The sequence below is a fragment of the Ursus arctos genome, unplaced genomic scaffold, assembly GCF_023065955.2.
Source record: "Ursus arctos isolate Adak ecotype North America unplaced genomic scaffold, UrsArc2.0 scaffold_15, whole genome shotgun sequence".
NCBI lineage: Eukaryota > Metazoa > Chordata > Mammalia > Carnivora > Ursidae > Ursus > Ursus arctos.
Genome location: NW_026622819.1, coordinates 30,101,791 through 30,120,767, shown reverse-complemented (window position 1 = coordinate 30,120,767; position 18,977 = coordinate 30,101,791). Strand labels below are relative to the sequence as shown.

General features: G+C 37.6%; 1 protein-coding gene across 1 annotated transcript in view; it reads left to right on the top strand.

Annotated features, from left to right (window-relative positions):
* The window catches only part of C9 (complement C9), a 55,098-nt gene that overhangs the window by 31,611 nt on the left and 4,510 nt on the right, over positions 1-18,977 (top strand). The window contains exons 6-10 of the mRNA XM_026506864.4: positions 883-1,149; positions 5,121-5,361; positions 8,041-8,166; positions 9,895-10,073; positions 18,575-18,800. Coding sequence (XP_026362649.2) covers positions 883-1,149; positions 5,121-5,361; positions 8,041-8,166; positions 9,895-10,073; positions 18,575-18,800 — 1,039 coding nt within the window. The remainder of the gene's footprint in view (positions 1-882; positions 1,150-5,120; positions 5,362-8,040; positions 8,167-9,894; positions 10,074-18,574; positions 18,801-18,977) is intronic.

The following is an 18,977-nucleotide window of genomic DNA, read 5'->3' as shown; positions in this document are numbered from 1 at the left end:
TCAAGTTGGCAAAGAATTCTTCAATTGAAAGTTTTCATTTTTAACTAGGTTGTTTAGTTCAGGTGTTTTTTTTTTTTTTTAATGCAAAAATGAAAGTGGTAAAAAAAAAAAAACAGTCGAAAAGTCTGAACATTGCAAAAGATTATTCAAGGAAATATAAGCTTGCGCCCACTCCAGATTTCCGTTTCACAGTTCCCCTTCTCAAGGGCAAACACTGCTTTGTCGATTTTTCCAGTAATTCTCTGTGCACACAGAAACCTTTCTTCGCCTGCTTGCTTTCCTATTCTTTTTTTAAAATTTTTTTTAGTTTTTTATTATTCACGTACGTACGTATGTAGGTACGTACGTATTAACGGACAGGAGAGTATAAAGGTTGAGAGTGCTCAGCTCAAGTCCTAACCTTTCTGCCTAAATTAATTAACATGTGCAAAATATTCAAAGCAGTGCTGGCCCAGAAGCCTTCAGTCAGGGTTGGCTTTATCATTTCTCTCTTCCTTTCTTTTTTTACACAAATGGTAAGTATACTGTGCATCTGTTATGCAAATTGCTCTTTAATTATTAACATATTAACATTTGAAAGCTTGCTCTGTTCTAAGCCCTTCATATGCATTATCTCATTGCATTATCTCATAACAGCCTTTGGGCTAAGTACGGTGAACCTCGCTTTTTCATAGACCAGGAACCAGACAGAGAGATCACTGTGCCCTGTCCTCAGAGTCACAGAGTCTGTATCAGAGCCCAGCAATGTCACTTCAGTGTTTCACTCTTAAATCCCTTGCTCAAATACCTTTCAAAGAATTGCTTGATTTTTCTTTCATCTGTGTTTATTTGGGGTGGTTTTTTGCATGTTGTTTTTAACAGAGTTTCATCATTCTCTTTTAGACAAAAGCCGATAAAAATGTCAGAACTGAATATTATGAAGAACAGATGGAGGCATTCAAAAGAATTGTCCAACAGAAGACGTCAAATTTTAATGCAGATATAACTTTAAAATTCACACCTATCGAAGCAATTGAAAAGTCTAAAAGTATACCTAAAGAAAATTCTGACCAAAAAGACTCCAGTCTTACAAATGCGGAGAGTAAATTTCGATTTACATATTCCAAAAATGAAACTTACCAACTGTTCTTGACACATTCTTCTAAAAAGGTAAGACCAAACACAATATACAGGATATAATGGGATATTTTTCAAACTAACCAAACCCCCTCTTTTAAGTTTAAGTGTTTGGAGCAGATAGAGTTCCCTGGAGAGAGAGAGAGAAAAATAATACTCAACAAATCCCCAAATACGTAGCTAGGAGGTCAGGGAGAAGAATGCTAACTGGAGAAGAGCCTCATGGGATCTGTACTAGTATAAGGGGGTGAGATGTTCGGTGGTGATGAACAGAGAACAAGTGTATTAAGAATTCGGAGCATACTTTTGGTCTGAGACTGTGGTAATAGACTGTTCAATTTATACCGTCTTCAGAATGACAATGAAGAATCAGACCGAGGAATTTTGGTAATTCATTGCAATGCGTTGCACCGATGACTCTTTACTTACTGGAAAGCGTCTCTAAAATAACGATGCCATGAAATTGTACACATTGCATATGACATTGGTCTGCTTACTTTGTAATCATACCTTTAATTTAAGGCTTTGAAAATGTGTTTGTTTTTTTATATTTAATCCAGATTTAGAATTTTGTTTCATCACCTTTGAAATATACAAGACACTTTCTGTAATCAGTATGATGCTGGTAAAACGTTCATTCTTCCTTTTCTGATAACACAGTCACCTGTTTAGATATGCTCTCCCCTTTAAAAATAATAATAATTCACTCTTAGTACTTATGCCCAATCATACAATTGTTTTGTATGGCTCTGTACCTTGTCTCTGTATTAATATGCATACCTATCCATAGTATGCAGTTGGAAAATCCTTTAAATCTTACAACAAATATTTAATGGGGATTTCTTATGTGGCCAGGTGCTGTTCCAGGGGCTTAGAATACATTTGTGAGCCAAACTAAAAAAGATTCCTGTCCTCATGGAGCTGACAGTTCAGCAGGGAGAGAGAGACAAAATAAACATAATAGCAAAATAACAAGCTATATAGTATTCAGAAAGCGATAAGTGCTATGGAATAAAGCAAAAAGTAGAATAACACAAGGGAAATCAAGAGTGCTGGGCCAGTGGCAATATTAAAAAGAAAGTTCATTGTAGACTTCATTAAGGAAATGAAATCTGAGCAAAGATTTGAAGGAGAGGAAATAGCCAAACAGTCATAGTTAGGATGATGTATATTGCAGAAGGAAGTGTTAAGAGACAAGTCTCTAAGGTGGGAATATACCTGCCCATTGGGCCAAAGTGAACCAGAAGGAGAACGGGTTAGAAAGGTTACCCTGAACCAGATGTGAAGGGCCTCACAGCCTGTTCTTAGTTTAGCTTTTTCTCTGAGTGACACAGGAAGTCAGTAGAACTTTTCGAATAGAAGATTGACATACAGTAGTATATTTTAAATGAGAAGCAATTATGAGAGTGAAGAGCAAAAGTAAGAAGGTCTGTTGAAAACTATTGCAGGAATCCAGGTGTGTGCAGACAGACAGAACAGGTGTAGAGTCAAGAATGATTCTACGGTTTCTGACCCCAGCAACTGGAAGAATGGAGTTGCTACGAACTGAGATAGAGAAAACTCGGGTAAAGCAGGTTGAGAGAAGAAAAACAATAGTTCAATTTCAGTCAGATTAGGTTGGAGATGTCTGTTAGACATTCATTTGGAGATGTCAAGTAGGAAGTTGGTGTTATAAGTCAGGAGTTTGGCAAAAAGATCTGGGATTGAGCTCTAGGTTTGGGAGTTGTTCATAGGTAGATGGTGCTTACAGTCACAGGGTTTCCTGTGACCACTAAGAGTTAATGTAAATAGAAAAGAGGAGATCCAAGACTAAACTCTAGGAACTTCGATAGAAAGAGGTCTGGTGAAAGAGGAAGAACCAGCAGAGGACAGCAAGATGTGGCACGTAGAATGCCCTAGAACCTCACTACTCAAAGTGTGGTCCATGGGTCAGCAACATCAGCATCACAGGGAAGCTAGAACCTCAGCCTCTAACCCAGACCTACTGAATCAGAATTGCATTTTAACAAGATTGTATGGGTGATTTGTCCACACTTTACAGTTTGAGAAGAACTTCCCTAGAAGATAAAAAAAAGAAACCTTATCAAGGAGAAAGGAGTAATGAACTGTGTCAAACGTGCTAATGTGTCAAAGAAGAAGGACTAAGAAGTAACCACTGCTGGCTTTAGCATTGTGAAGGTCATTGACGACCTTGACAAGAGAAGTTTTGCTGAAGTAGTGAGGAGAGTTGCATGACTGAATTAGATTTAAGAGAAACTGGAAAGAGAAGAATTGAAAACAGCCAGTATAGAAGATTCTTTACAGGAATTTCACTTCTAATGAGGGCAAAGAAATTGGTAGCAAATGTTTAGACAAGTGAGGCTGAGAGTTTTTGTTTTTATTATCTAAGATGGAAGAAGCAACTTTATATTTGGATAGAAATGATCTAAGATCTACCTCTGAAATAAGTTGAGCCAAAGAACGTTAATGTCTCTCTGACAAGTTATAGCTCCTACTTTTAGCAACAATGAAAAGGAATCCAAATAGTTTTGTGTGTCTTTGAGACTCCACTGAGAATTATTATGCAATCATCAATAGGCGAATTCATAAGACTTCTTAAGTATGGATTAAGTTTCTTTAAGATTGTTGTTGAAGACTGAATCACTGACCATCACCCAAAGTCATACAGTGGGAACAGTTGTTCTTCTAAAACACAGGAAGTTTGGTGTGATGTTCATATACACCAAAATATACTTTTAAAAAATAATAAAATGTTTTAAACTTCCATGTAATCGACATATGTGAACTGCTACTATAGCAGGAGAAACTTAAATGAACCATCTACAAAATCATAGGTGTGAATTTAGTTTGGTTTTGACTGGGACAGTCTGTGGCATTGAAACACATAGTTGTCACTGCCCTAGTTTTCTCCTGGAAATTTAAACCATCATCGCTAGGAATGCTTAACTATTCACTTGTTTAGCTTTCATGTCTTAAAATGTTGTCTATCCTCTCTTTGTTATCAGAAATGGAAAGGACATAGTGGAAGGAGCAGGGAGACCTGAGACCTAGGTTTGTGATTTGGGGCAAATAACTTGATGCCTTTGGATCAGAGTTTCCCATCTGCAAAATGGGGAGATTGGGCTGCATATAGAATGTCTACTTTTCCTTCCATTGCCAACATTTTACCATCAGCTTAGTGGGGTATAACTTACAAGTGATAAAATGCAAACAGCAATGTTTTAAGTCTGTAGTTCCGTTGAATTTTGACTTTTGTCTCCACCTGTGTAACTACCTCGTCAAACAAAACATAGAACATTTCCATCAAGCAAATTCCCTCATGCCCTTTTCAGTCAATCCCCTACTGCCTGAGAGGCGACTACTCTTCAGATTTCTCTGACCACAGCTGAATTTCACCTGACCCAGAACTTCATATAAATGAGATCATACAGTACATACTCTTTTTTATCTGACTCTTTTTGTTCAGCGTAATATTTTTGAGATGAATTTATGTTGTTGCATGTATTGGTAGTTTGTTCCTTTTTATTGCCAGCTAGTATTCCTTTTTGTGAACATACCACAATTTGTTGACCAATTCTTCTATTTCTGGACATTTGAGTGGTTTGTAGTTTTAAGCTCTTCTGACTAACATTGCTCTAAAAGTCTCGTATGGATCTTTTTGTGGGCTATTTTGTCGCTGATCTCAGATAACTATGTAGAAGTGGAATCGCGGACCACAGGGTAGATGTATGTTTACTTTTCTAAGAAACTGCTAAGCAGTTCTCAACAGGGATCAGGCCACTCTACATTCCCACCAGCAGGGGATGAGAGTTCCAGTTGCTGCCCATTTTCATCAACAGTTGGGACTAATCGCATTTTGAGTTTGCCATCCTACTGGGTTAGGCGGTCATCTAGGCTCACAGCTAAAACACTTACTGCCTGGGGAAGTTCTAAATTTTGTGATTTTTAAATTTGAAATAGTGGTGATGAAACGCCTATTTTTATTCTTTTGTTCTACAACCAAGGAAAAAGTGTTTCTGCATGTGAAAGGATTAATTCATCTGGGAAGATTTGTGATGAGAGGTCGTGATGCCATGCTGACAACAACTTTCTTGGATGATATAAAAGCTCTGCCAGCTACCTATGCAAAGGGGGAATATTTTGCATTTTTGGAAACCTATGGAACCCACTACAGTAGCTCTGGGTCTCTAGGAGGATTCTATGAACTAATATATGTTTTGGATAAAGCATCGATGGAAGAGAAAGGTATACCTGGAAATAGAGTTCTAACTTCTAATGCTGTTTTAACCAATCATTATTCCTATTGCTAATCTCTTTCAATGGTTAAAGCTTTAAAATAAAGTCCTATAACCTGCTTCTTTGAGAGAACTCTCTCCCTTTGGCATCTAAAACCCTATCAAACAACAAATTGACTTCTATCTCAAACAAGATGACTTGGTCATGCACTGTTAAGAAATGCACAAAATTGTACTGTAACTTAATATTACTTGTGATGCTACTTTTAGTGAAATACTATTTAAAAAGTGAAAAAAGTACAAGAGACATAATTTACATAATCTATTTCTTAATCAATAAACTGATTCAATTATATGTATGACACTTATCTTCCAAAGGATTCTTCAGTATTGGAAGGAAAATATTGTTCTCAATTTTCTTTTAGGGAGGAGGAAGAAAGTAATGTTAAGATCGTATAAGTCTAGTGTCTTAAAGGAAGGGTAGAAAATCAGTTTTACCTCATCTTATGACAAGTCTAATCATAGGGTGGTAGTTGAGTAGATTTCTGACCACACTTGAAACATGGAAAAAAGGCCATGGTTGATCATCAATGTCTGACACATGTACAGGAAATGTCTGTGTACTACATAGTTACCATACTGGCCTAACAGCTTCATCTAAGCCTTTTAAGAATAAAGTAGATGCAAAGTGACTGTGTTAATAAGTTTTAATTATTTATTTTGTGAGTCATTATGACTACTTATAATATTCCTTAAAGAAGAGATAGGTGCTAGCATATCTCCTTTTTCTGCCCTCAAAGTTTTTCAGGGTGTCTCTTAGGGAGGGAAGTGTTGCCAAAAACTGTTTCCATGGCTCCTTTCCTGTAGCCTCTATCGGTGTCAAGTGAAGAATGGGATATGGCTATGAGCTTAGAGCCTGACATTGCCCCCACAGTTGGTAAGCACTTTATAGGTGAAACAAATATGACATGGCCAGAACGAATTGCTCTTGATGCCTCAGTCTTGAGCAGGGAGAAGCACTGCCAGGGGGAGTGGAATATGAGGTTATTTGGCTTATACTGCCCTACAGGGCTATATCCTGTGAGGTAGAATAATGAAGTCTCATGAGTCCTACCTGGTAGGCTATTTTGATAGATATCACATGGGTGGGGGACACAAGAGGACTATGTCTTAAGCAACCTGAAAATCAGAAGAGAAAGGCTCAGCAAGAATAATCAAAACACAAGGAGCACTTCAGGCTAAGAGTTGCTTTGGTGAAAAAGCTCCAGGGGCTGAAATCTTTAATCTTGGATAACTCAGACCTACCCACTTAAATTTACTTAGCCTCTGGCCTTAGTAGACAAGGATCATTAGGTCGGTTCTGGTATCTTTGAGAGGGAAGCCGTCTTTCTCACTTCTTCATTGGCAATACCTGAGGACCAAGCCATGTCCTGCACCTAAATTTGGGATGTCCAGACCCTGTCTGAACATGAAAAGGTCCACAGTGGAGGTAGGAAATCTAAGCTCGTTGGGATCACTTAGGTATTTTCATCCCCATCTTCAGAATCGAAGCCTTTATGCTTCTTAGGTTACAGTTAGACATCTAGTGTTCTGGATTCCTAGCATGGTCTTCCATTTTTATCCTCCCTCTCCCTTTCTCGTGAGGAAAGCCACCTGGTATTTCTCAAGTTCTCACTAGTTGTGGGTACACAAAAAATATTTATTGAATAAATGAATGCCTGAATGCCCCAGATCCTTAATTCTAAATTTCAACTTAAACCCTTGGTTTAACTCAACTTCTCCCTTTCCTTTTCCATAAAACATTTAGGCATTGAAATGATAAATAAGAGTGAAAACTGACATGGTCAATGAACTGAGGCAGTTTACCCTTAAAATAAAATAATTATTCTCTCTTTTAAATAGATAATAAATTATATACTTGAATTAAATATTAGGATTTTTCTTCCCAGTAACTGTAGCATCTGCACACCACAGTGAGTCAGCTTCTGAGACTGCCATCTACTAAGTAACATTCATAGGACCAAAACAAAATTGTCCTCTATATAAGCCATCTGCTCAAAGCAATAAACTAGCTACTTTAATAAAGAACAGAGTCTTCCAAAGAGGATCAAGAGATGTTGATGCATCCCACGACCAAATTCTGAAGTCAATACAGAGAAGTGCTTAACAACCAGACAACTCTGGTTCAAATACTAACTTGGCTAATTGCTGAATTCCATCGGTGGATTACTTATCTGCTCTGCCATTCCATATCCTCATCTGCAAAATGAGGACAATAATAGAACCTACCTCAAAAGACCAATGTGAAGATTAAATTAATTAATGCATACAAAATGCTTAGAATGATGTTGGGTATATGATAAGCATTCAATATATGTTAGATGTCATTGTCTCCCTTCCATGTTAGCAGAGGTAAAGGACTTTACTATAACTGCCCTGTTCTTATGTCCCTTTCAAACAAGCTGTAAATGTATATGTCCTTTGTTATTAAGTTGACAAGCAAATTCAGAAGGAGGCCACTAGATCCTAATGCAAGGACAAAGCAGGGCAGATATGACCTTGCGTTTGAGTTTAGTAATAACATCTAGGAATCCCAGTAAGTACTTTTCTTACAAAATAGCAGAATTGGAATTTATTTGTGATGCTGATAGATGTTATTTAATAATTTTCAACTAAATACATTGAACAGGTATTGAAATAAGGGATGTACAAAGGTGCCTCGGATTTAATCTGGATTTTTCTCTGAAAGCTGGAGTTGAAGTCAAGGGAAAGATTAATAAAAATGATTGTTTAAAGAGGGGTGAAGGTGGAAATGGTAAGTATGACCTAACTCATTCACTACTTAAAAAAAAAGGAGGAGGAATTGTCAATGAGCAGTGCTCTGTCACTGTAAACTCTCCTTATTGTGTATCCTCTTTATTTAAAAAAACTTAAAGTGCTTCAAAACTATTTTATCTTTACGGTGGTTTCCAAACCATTATAAGCACAAGTAAGCCATGGACATGCATTCATTGGAATCACCATTGTGCAGGTCACACAGCGTACAGCTCTGGGAAAGGCCTTTCCACTATGGTCATTGTAGATTTCATATTTTTCATGGCAATGGTAGAAGGCCAATGGTAGAAAAATGTCTTCAGGAAAGATCTCTTTTCTTCCCCCTAATTTTAACAAAGCTTTCTAATGGGCTAGTGGCAGGACCCTGTGTGACCTTTAAGAGAGGAGAAGACCAAAACCATTCCCCTAACTCAGCCTTCCACCTGACTCAAAACCCCCAATCTACCTTCATCCAATGAGTCAAAAGGTACAAACTTCCAGTTATAAGATAAATAAATACTGGGGATGTAATGTACAACATGATGACTAGTTAACAGTACCATGTGGTATGTATGAAAGTAATTAAGAGAGTACATACTAAAGTTTTTCATCCCAGGAAAAAATAAATTTTTTGTTAACTCTATGAGGTGATGCATGTTAACTAAACTTATTGTAGTAATCATTTTGCAATATATGTGTAGGACAAGTCATTACGCTGTACACCTTAAACTTTTACAGTGTGTCTATATATCTCAATAAAACTGGGGGAAAAGATATCCCAATTCATCCTTAACATTCGATCAGTGCATAACCTTTTTAAAAATATAAATATCTTTGGTATAAATGCTGCTCATGTTGGTAATATTTAGCAGATTTACAAGCTTGAAGTAGTGCTGGAGTTCTCAGTTTTTACTCTAATCTTACTGAGAGTATTTTCAGACTTACAAATGGTTGAGGCTCACCTTTAAAGAATCAGATGACAGTGGGGAGGCAGGGAGAAGAAAGCCAGATATTTTTAAAAGCTAACACGTGGCCATGATTGGAAACCATTGATGAAATGCAAAGAAAGCTGAACTTGCCATCAAATGTCCTAATTTCAATAGTTGGCCCTTAAGCTAGTCTCCGACTAGTCGCTCCACCTGTCTGAGTCTCAGTTTTCTCATTTATAAAAATGAGGAAGGATAAACAAAAATCTTCTTGAAATTCCTTTCCAGTTCAAAAAATTTATAATTCTAGAAGATTCACAAATTTTGTTAAAAGTGGTTCAGTCTGGAGAGAGAGAGACTGAGGAGAGAGATAGGTAGGAATTTGGGATGGAGATAAATTTTGCTTTTCACCTGATTCTTTTTTACACTTTTTGATTTTTCACAATATTAAAATCATTTAAAACAAGCCTATAAAAATGTAATTATGAAGGTAAGTATGAAACCAAAACTGTATAGTATAGTACAGCCCAAAGTCATGTGTAGTTCCTTGTGTGCAAGTGGATAAGTGATGACCTTGGAATCATCAATGTATCTCAACTGTCATACTGTTTTTATTTTTTTAAAGACAATTGAAGTCTACCATTGGCTATAATAAAAATTGCTCTTGGAGATTTGGGGTGAAAAAATTACATAAATAAAATTCAATAAATATACTAGACGATACTTTATGAAAGGGTTCAATAAATGTAATCAAATGTCACAGAACTATAAATGTTTCACTTATATCTTCTTTCTCTTCTCAGTAAACATTACTCGTGATGGCATCATAGATGATGTTATTTCACTCATAAGAGGAGGAACCCAAAAATACGCATATGAACTGAAAGAGAAGCTTCTCAAAGGACCCGAGATGGTGGATATGACTGACTTTGTAAATTGGGCCACTTCCTTAAATGATGCCCCAGTGCTCATAAACCAAAAAGTAAGGAATGTTTATTTTCAAATAGGAGACTTTTACATTTTCTCATTAAATGTAACTGTGGGTTCAAATGAACAGTTAACTTCATCTGAAGGAGATGTGAGCATTCCAATGCACTCCTATCTCATCCCTGGAAAGAAGCAGGACAGAGAGGAGAGGCATGGCCTGTGGGATCACACCAACCCGGACTGAGTTCGGGTCTCTGTCCTCTAAATGTGTCAAGTTCTCTGACCTCTGCAACACTACACTCTCCAGGGCTTCATGTTTATTTTGCAGATTTAGCAGCATTGCTTGCATAGAGCCCCTAGCACAGACTGGGACAAAATACGTGCCCAAGAATTGTTAGTTCCCTTCCATCTGCCCCTGGTTGTCCCTTGCTTTCAGGGGACATCAATAGCACCACTTCCAAAACAGGAGAATCATGAAGGGCCTTCATGAAAGGGAAGTTCATAAGATCTCAGAAAATAAGACATAGGGTGAGCAGTTCTTAGGGTCCAGAAATTCTGGCTTTTTTGTATCTTGATTACAGTCTTCAGTTTATAAACCTATTAGTCCTTATTTCTAAGGGAACCAAACTGCATTGTAATTATAAAGATGTAAATGCTAGTCTCATTTAGCCCCATCACTTGCTCCCCAAACTTACTAGAAAGGGTATATAGTTTCCTTTATTCCTTATTTGTTTTCCTACTTCCTTTTACAGCTTTCAATTTTCCCTGTAGGTTACACAATTTTCCCTCGGGTCAGATTTATCTTTGACAACCCTCGACTTTGGTTTGATTAACTGGAGTTACAGTTGTGTTGGTATTTTGATAGGACTAATTATTGGGAATTTTTGTTCCTTCATCCCATTTTACTGTCTTTAAAGAGTGAGTGAAGCTATCCAAACCATCACATTTATGTAGAGGAAGAACTCAGAAACTGGAAGATTATAATCTGCTTTCCACTGAAGTCAAAGAAATCTAGCCATTTAGATGAGCTAACATATCTATGAAACTTCAAATATTTTGCCCCAAAAGTAGGACAAACAGGGGGAATAAGTTGGCCAAGAAGAGATGCTCTTTTTTTTAAAGATTTTATTTATTTATTTGAGAGAGAAAAAGCAGAATAAGGGGGAGGGGCAGAGGGAGAAACGGGATCCCCACTGAGCAGGGAGCCTGATGTGGGGCTCGATCCCAGGACTGTGGGGTCGTGACCTGAGCCAAAGGCAGGCGCTTAACCCACTGAACCACCCAAGTACCCAGAAGACAGCCTTTTATTTTATTATGTTTAAGTCACATTTAAATTCATTATTTTGAACTCAGTAAAAATAAATCTATGTCAGAATATCTTAAATGAAAAAATAATTCATTTAGAAAGATGTTTACATCCACATGGACACTTAAACCGGCTTGTCTTCTCATCCCTACAAAGAAAGTTCAGCTGTCTTTGTAGGGATCCAAGATTGTTCTCTGAGAAGGTCTTAATCATCATCTGTCATATTCTAGAGCCAATTTTAAAAATCTCAAGTAAATAAAGCATCTGCTGAAGATTTACTGCTAAATTTGCTGGAACTATTCAAAGACCTCCGTCAACTCTGTTTGGACAGTCCCACTGGCTGGAGGCAAAATATAATTTATCCTATTTTCAAGGGCAACTATTGATCTCCATATTTTTAGAATAGTAGGCATTCCATCTAAACTACCTGTATAAGTTCTTTTCTTTATATATTGGAAGCCTGGACTTTTCATATGATTGTTCTACCTAAGAAAATGACAACCATAGTAAGTCACTAAGGAACCACTTTTTAAAAAAGTATCTTCTTGTAGATAAAGTGCAGAAAACAGTAAAATATTATGTGTTTTACTGACTTTGCGTGGCCTTTAAATCCCTAAAGAGATATGATATACAGTGTGGTTTGACCTTAAAATAGATTGCAAATTATTTTGATTTTATAAATCCGGTAGAAGTGTTTTTCTGACTTAAAAGCTATTCCATGAGGTAATTAAACAATCTATAATCACTAATTAATTCTTTGGTAAGTTGAAGCATTCTATTGTCTATGGATGACATGTTCAAACACCAGGGATGGTCTTAATATTAAAATAGTTGACCCTTCCATTTAATTATTTAAAGAACTGGCAAAACCCCTCCCCACCTACACTGAAATATCAACTGGTTTATGTTTAATCCTCTGAGCAAAGTAAATCAACTATCTAGGTATTTAGGTTACAAACACCTTATCTTGGAGAAAACACTAGGAAGTTATATCACTCTAAAGAATTTTACAGAGATTTTCTAAGTAAAACAGTTATATACAGCATAACACAACATAACATAACATAGCATAACATATTTTCCCATGCTAAAGTAACTATGAAAAAATAAAATAAAATAAATAAAATAAAGACTATGAAAAAAATAAATAAAAATAACTCGTGGCTCTGATTATGGCTTTCCCCGTGGGCTTCAGCAGACCCCAAACCTCTTCTTGAGGAACGTGTTAACCCAGCCCAAGATTTTTTCCTCCGCCCTTCCTCATGCAGAGGAGATAGGGCCTTGCCTTCAGTATTGACTTTTGTCAGAGCTTCAACTTTCATGGAAGTATATTAATTCTATTTCTGGCTTGCCTGAATGTTAACACAACATTTCTACATTTTAGCTCAACACAATAGCTGAACTGGGTTTCTTCTGAAGCTTACTGCTACAAACTAGTTAAAACATGTCAGCTGAGGAAATGACATTTATTAATGATGGCCTGAGAGATCTGAAGTGTATTGTTTCCTCTAGAGCGAAGCGGCCGAGATCAGCACAGCTAGCGCAGAGCGAGCTGGCTTCCTGTAAAGTTCTGTTTCGGCATTAGAAAAACCAAAGTTATATAACCCACTGCTTTATTTACTGAAAGGATGTTACATAATACAATGTCTCCTTTATGAGAACTCATGGGAAAGTCTACTCTTTAATCTCAGTTTTAAGGCTTATTTTGTTTCTCTTGGGAATCACGTAAATATTTCTTATATGCGTGTGACCATTGCATTCAGTTGTCTTACTCAATGCACTAGAAAATATACCTAAATTTGTGACCCAGCTCATGCCAATGGGCGGGTCCTCCTGGCATGAATTTTGTGTTGCTTTTGCCTTCATCTTGCCTTTTCCATCCTCCATTCTCCCTTTCTCATTTCCCTCAACCAACTTTACGCACCCACACGTCAAGCTATATGAAGCTCTTTCTGGAGCAACTTGAGTCATATGAACTATTTACCTACCGCATTTGTTCTATCGGACAACTCTGAGCAGTGACGCCCCGGTGTTAAAGAGCATAAGCATTTAAAGAGCTGCAGTACCAGCGCTCTGTGCTGTAGCCATTACAGTTATAAACACATAGCGAAAATCATTCCGAACTCTCTTGCGTAGGGGTGAAAATCACACTCCTTCTATCAACAAAACTACATTTGGCACATAGTGTGATTCGTTTGGAAACCTGTGAGAAAGCTCAACGTACTTCATATTAAATTATATTTCCATTTATTTGTATGTTGGCAAGTTTCATGACAGATGACCTCCACTGAAAATATATCTAGAAAAATGAGAACAGTTTTCTTAATTCGTAGAGAGCCAGAGTTCGTCAGAAAAAGACGTGGCTCTTCAGGAAGACTTCCCGAAGTACATTTTAATTGTTCTTTGTCTTCCTGTGGGACTTTTGCCTCCAGGGTCTGAGGCTTCTCTCAGACTGTGGTCACTGCCCGACCTTCATCTTTATCTCCTGGAACACTGTTTATGCATTTCATCCACACTGTAGTTTCGCCATGACCCTCTATTCCTGTATCTTAGATTATCTGGCCTTGACTTTCCTTTGAAGGGTAAAATAAGATGAATTTCTTTTCCTAAAAATCAAAATAACTCCACCACATGCTTATGTCGTTCATGCCAATGTGGCAACATGGGTAAGAGGCTACTTCCAAATAAAGAGGACATCGCTGAAATCTAAATCTCATATATTAACTCATAAAACTGTGTGCTGGTGAACATTTGTGTGGACTGTGGAAGTGCTTGGCATGTGCTGTGTATGAGCCTATTCGCACTTAAAAGTATTATAAATGTTTTCTTTCACTTGAGGACTTTCACTCTTTAGGATATTTTTTTATAACAGATGTTCTCTTGTTTACTTTTTATTTCGAAATAAATAGACTTACTGTAGAACTGCATAAATAGTAGAGACAGTAAAACTATAAAAATAGCACAGAGTTCACATACACCCTATAGACCAGCAGCCCTTAATGTGAACAACTTACATAACCATCGTACAGTTGATCAAAATCAGAAAAGGAACATTGTCTAACCCACGGACCTTATTTAAATCTCACCAGTTTTCCCCCTAATATCCTTTTTCTGTTCCAAGATCCAATCAAAATCCCACATTGCAATTAGTTGTCATGTCCGCTTAGTTTCCTCCATCCTAGGACAGTTTCTCAGACTTCTCTTGTCTTTCATGACCTTGACATGTTTTGATGAGTTTTGGTCACCTCTTATGTCAAATGTCTCTCAAGTTAGGTTTAGAGAAGATTGAGGTTATGCATTTTGGCAAGAATACCACAGAAGTGATGTTGTGTCCTTCCCAGAACATCATGTCAGGAATTATAATGTTGATTTTTTTTATCTTGACATAATCAAATGTGTATTTCTTTTCATTATAGTTGGTGCTGTTGTATCCTATTTAAAATCTTTCCCTACTTTAAGGTCTTGAAGATACTCTCCTATATACTAACTTCCAGAAGATTTACTGTTTTGCTTTTACTTTTTGATCTACGATCCATCTAGATTTTTTTTGTGTGTGTGAGATTGAAGTTTCAAGGTCATCTTTTTAAAAACTCTCCTATGAATATCTCATTATCCTAGAACAATTTATATTATTGATTGCATCTATTAAAATCAAATATCAGTCTACTTTCAAAGTACTATGCCTTCTTACTAAGATGATTTGAAGATTTGGGGCTCCTATCTGACTCAGTCAGTCGAACATGCCCACTTGATCTCAGGGTTGTGGGTTTGAACCCCATGTTGGGTGGAGAGATGATTTAAAAATAAAATCTGAAGAAAAAAAGATGATTTCAAGATTTAGTCTATTGCCTTTGTTTTTAGCAATTTTACTCGGATATGCCTGCATTGAAAAGAAAAAATTGTAACCTCGCTTCTCATTACTGGGGTGCACTTTGTTGTCTTTTATAGGCTTGTGTTTTGTTTTTTTTTTTAAGATTTTATTTATTTATTTGACAGAGATAGAGACAGCCAGCGAGAGAGGGAACACAAGCAGGGGGAGTGGGAGAGGAAGAAGCAGGCTCATAGTGGAGGAGCCTGACGTGGGGCTCGATCCCGTAACGCGGGGATCACGCCCTGAGCCGAAGGCAGACGCTTAACCACTGTGCCACCCAGGCGCCCCAGGCTTGTTTTATTCTTAGCCATTAGCTCTTCAAATATTGCTTCCTAAATATTCTCTCCTTCTGGGACTCAAGTTATATGGATCTTTCGCTTTCTCACTCTATCTTTTATGTTTCCTACCCTCTTTTTGTATTTCCCAATCTTTTATCTCTTTATGCTTCACTGTCAGTATTTTCTCCTGACCTATATTCCAGTTCATTAGCTTTGCTTTCATTGTATCACAGCTGCTATGTAACCAGTCCACTAACTGGAATATTATAATATCAAGTTATAATAGTTCTATTTGTTTATTTTTTCCAAATCCTCTGTTTTAAAAAATAATTTCCAGTTTCCTGCTAAAATTGTTGATCTCTTCTTTTATCCCCCTGCTCATGTAAACATAGTTCTTTAAGTCTGATCACTCAAATCATGACATCCTCCCAACTCTGCTTCTAGTTTCTAGTATTCCTACTGGTTCTGATTCACGTTGCCTTGCTTCCTTGTGTACCTAGTTATTGTTTTGGGGGGCTGGATACTATACTTTAAAAATTGTCCTAGGGGGATGCCTGGGTGACTCAGTTGGTTAAGCGTCTGCCTTTGGCTTAGGTCACGATCCTGGGGTCTTGGGATCGAGTCCTGATTCAGGCTCCTTGCTCAATGGGGAACCCGCTTCTCCCTCTGCCTGTTGTGCCTGCCACTCCCCCTGCTTCTGCTTTCTCTCTCTTTCCAAAAAAAACCCAAATAAATAGAAATAAAAATAAAATTTTTTCTAGGAATAGCTTGAGGCCTGGGATGATTTTATTTTCCTCCAAAGAAAATATATATTTACATCTGGGAAGCTTCTGGGGTTACAATGATTCAAGATTATTGTTTTTTTTTTTTTAATTTATTTTTATTTTTTAAGTAGGCTCCATGCCACGGAGCCCAATGAGGGGCTTGAACTCACACCCTTGAGATCAAGACCTGAACCTAAATCAAGAGTCTTACGCTTAACTGACTAAGCCACCCAGGTGCCCCCAAGATTATTCTAATACAAACCAGACTGTAGTCTTTGCCAGACCTATTCCACTTCCAATTCCCTTTAACTTCTAGGGTTGTAGTCCTTTGGGTCCCAGTCCAAAGTATGGCTTGTTTTTCTTTGCTGTCCCTGAATACCAACCTTCTTTCCCCAGCCCAGTAATCTGTGCTCTTTTGCCATAGCCCTTCTGCTGCTTGTTCCCAAATTAGGAAATGTGTCAAGGGGAATGTGGCCCCAAAACACTAGGCTCACCTCACTGCATTTCCACCTCCTCCCAGATCTTAGCCCAATCAACGTGACCTCGTTCGTTCTCCAGGGCCTTCAAACAGATTTTTAATTTTAGTTTATTTGTTCAGCTTTTGTCATTGTCCTCAGAGGAAAAAAAATCAGTTGACATTGTTTAATCCATCATTACTCTTATGCACTAATTTGTGGTAGGTATTTTTTATGTCCTCTTTCTTGAGTCTTTGGATTCCAATTTCTTTTAAATTTCGTGGCACTTTGTTTCAAAGTGCTATGCCACTCAAGGGCCTCAATTTCTAACGATTTATTTACTCAGCTCTTTAGAGTCATGCAGTTGAATTTGCTTATATAGACATTTGATACACACTTTCAATATATGTTATGGTTTCCCCCCCATAAGAATTTTTTGAATTCTGTATGACTGGAATATTCTTCTTTCTGGCCCAGCACCCTCAAACCCTCAAATCTCAGCTTAAGGGTCATTTTCTCAGGGAAGCCTTTCCAAGCTTCCCTATATCAGTTGTAACAACTAAGTATCTTAATCCATGAATTTAAGTGTGCAGAATAAATCATTTTACTTCATTTTCTTTAAGTCTAATTAAATTTGACATTGAGATCCCATCCCTTCATGCTGCTAGAAAATTCATCCTTTATTCACGTGTCAGGCGGAGTTGAGGAAGATCTTTCCTTGTTGCCCAACTTAATGCAAGAACACTGATGCTTCTGTTAGGAAACTAGGAATATGATATATGTAAATATTTAGTCCACAGTGGTGGTAATCTCCTTGTTCAAACTCACCTGCTCACTGGATCCGTGGTCCCTGATATGGACCTTGATATGGTGCTTGATATGGACCTTGATGTGGACCTTGATATGGACCTAGCTTCCCTAGGGGCACACCACAGTTCCCACTACTTCCCAAAACAGCTGCCAGAGACCTAGTTATAGTTTTTTTGCTACTTGAGGGACATACTAAGTCTGGAGGAATCTCCTCCCTCAGTGGCATTCTTCTCACACTTCTTCTCCCTGCAAAAATTTCTCAATGAGTTCAGGCTTTTAGGGGGGAAAAAAGACCAGTTAAGAATTTGCCTTTAGGGCTTTTCTGTTCTTGGCCTTGCACAGAAACCCCACTTCAACAAGAGATAGTGAGCACCTGGCTACCTGCTAGAGAGAAGAGGAGCGGAAGAGGCAGCAAAAACAATTCACAAAATAATGTCAATATATGATCCTGTGAAAAGTTTAAATCCATGGTTGTGCATTTTTAAAACACATGTACCCATCCCATCTAGCACCTACCATAGTTTCCATTTTAAGTTTATCTGTATGATTATTTTAATATCAGTCTTCTTACTTCCGTAATGTGATCTCCATGATCACAGAGACATGCCTAGTTTGGGTCACTACTATAGTCTTTTTTTTTTTTTTTAGATCTATTTATTTATTTTAGAGAGCGAGAGAGTGAGGGAGGGGCAGAGGGAGAGAGAGAATCTCAAGCAGACTCCCCACTGAGCACAGACCCTACTCCAGGTTCCATCTCATGGCCATGAGATCATGACGTGAGCCAAAACCAAGAGTCAGAGGCTCAACCAACTGAGCCACCCAAGCACCACAATCTGTATGATTATTTTAATATCAGTCTTCTTACTTCCGTAATGTGATCTCCATGATCACAGAGATCATGCTTAGTTTTGGTCACTACTATAGTCTTGAAAGCTAACATCATATCTGCGAATACCAATCATTAAATAAGCCTTTATTGAATGTATGAATTGATAACTAATTCAATGAATGGTACTGCACAAGCTTCATCAGTAGAAAAAGTCCTAAAATTAAATGGTTTGCTTTCTTGCAGCTATCTCCTATCTATAATCTGGTTCCGGTGAAAATAAAGGATGCACATCTAAAGAAACAAAATTTGGAGAATGCCCTCGAAGATTACCTCAATGAATTCAGTGTGAGAAAATGCGACCCATGCCAAAATGGAGGTACTGTGATTCTGCTGGAGGGAGAATGCCTGTGCTCCTGCCCAGTTGCATTTACGGGGATTGCCTGTGAAACCAGTAAAGGAAAAAATTTAGGTAAGAACAACTAATGATATATCATTAGGGACAAAACTGTGCGTTTTAAGCTTATTTAATTTGAAAACTAGCTCTTGAACTAATTTGTATGAAACTTCCAGATTATCCATGTAAATGGAGGATAAACTGAATGAATAATGCAAATGGACAAATCAGACTTATATGTCACTGAGCATG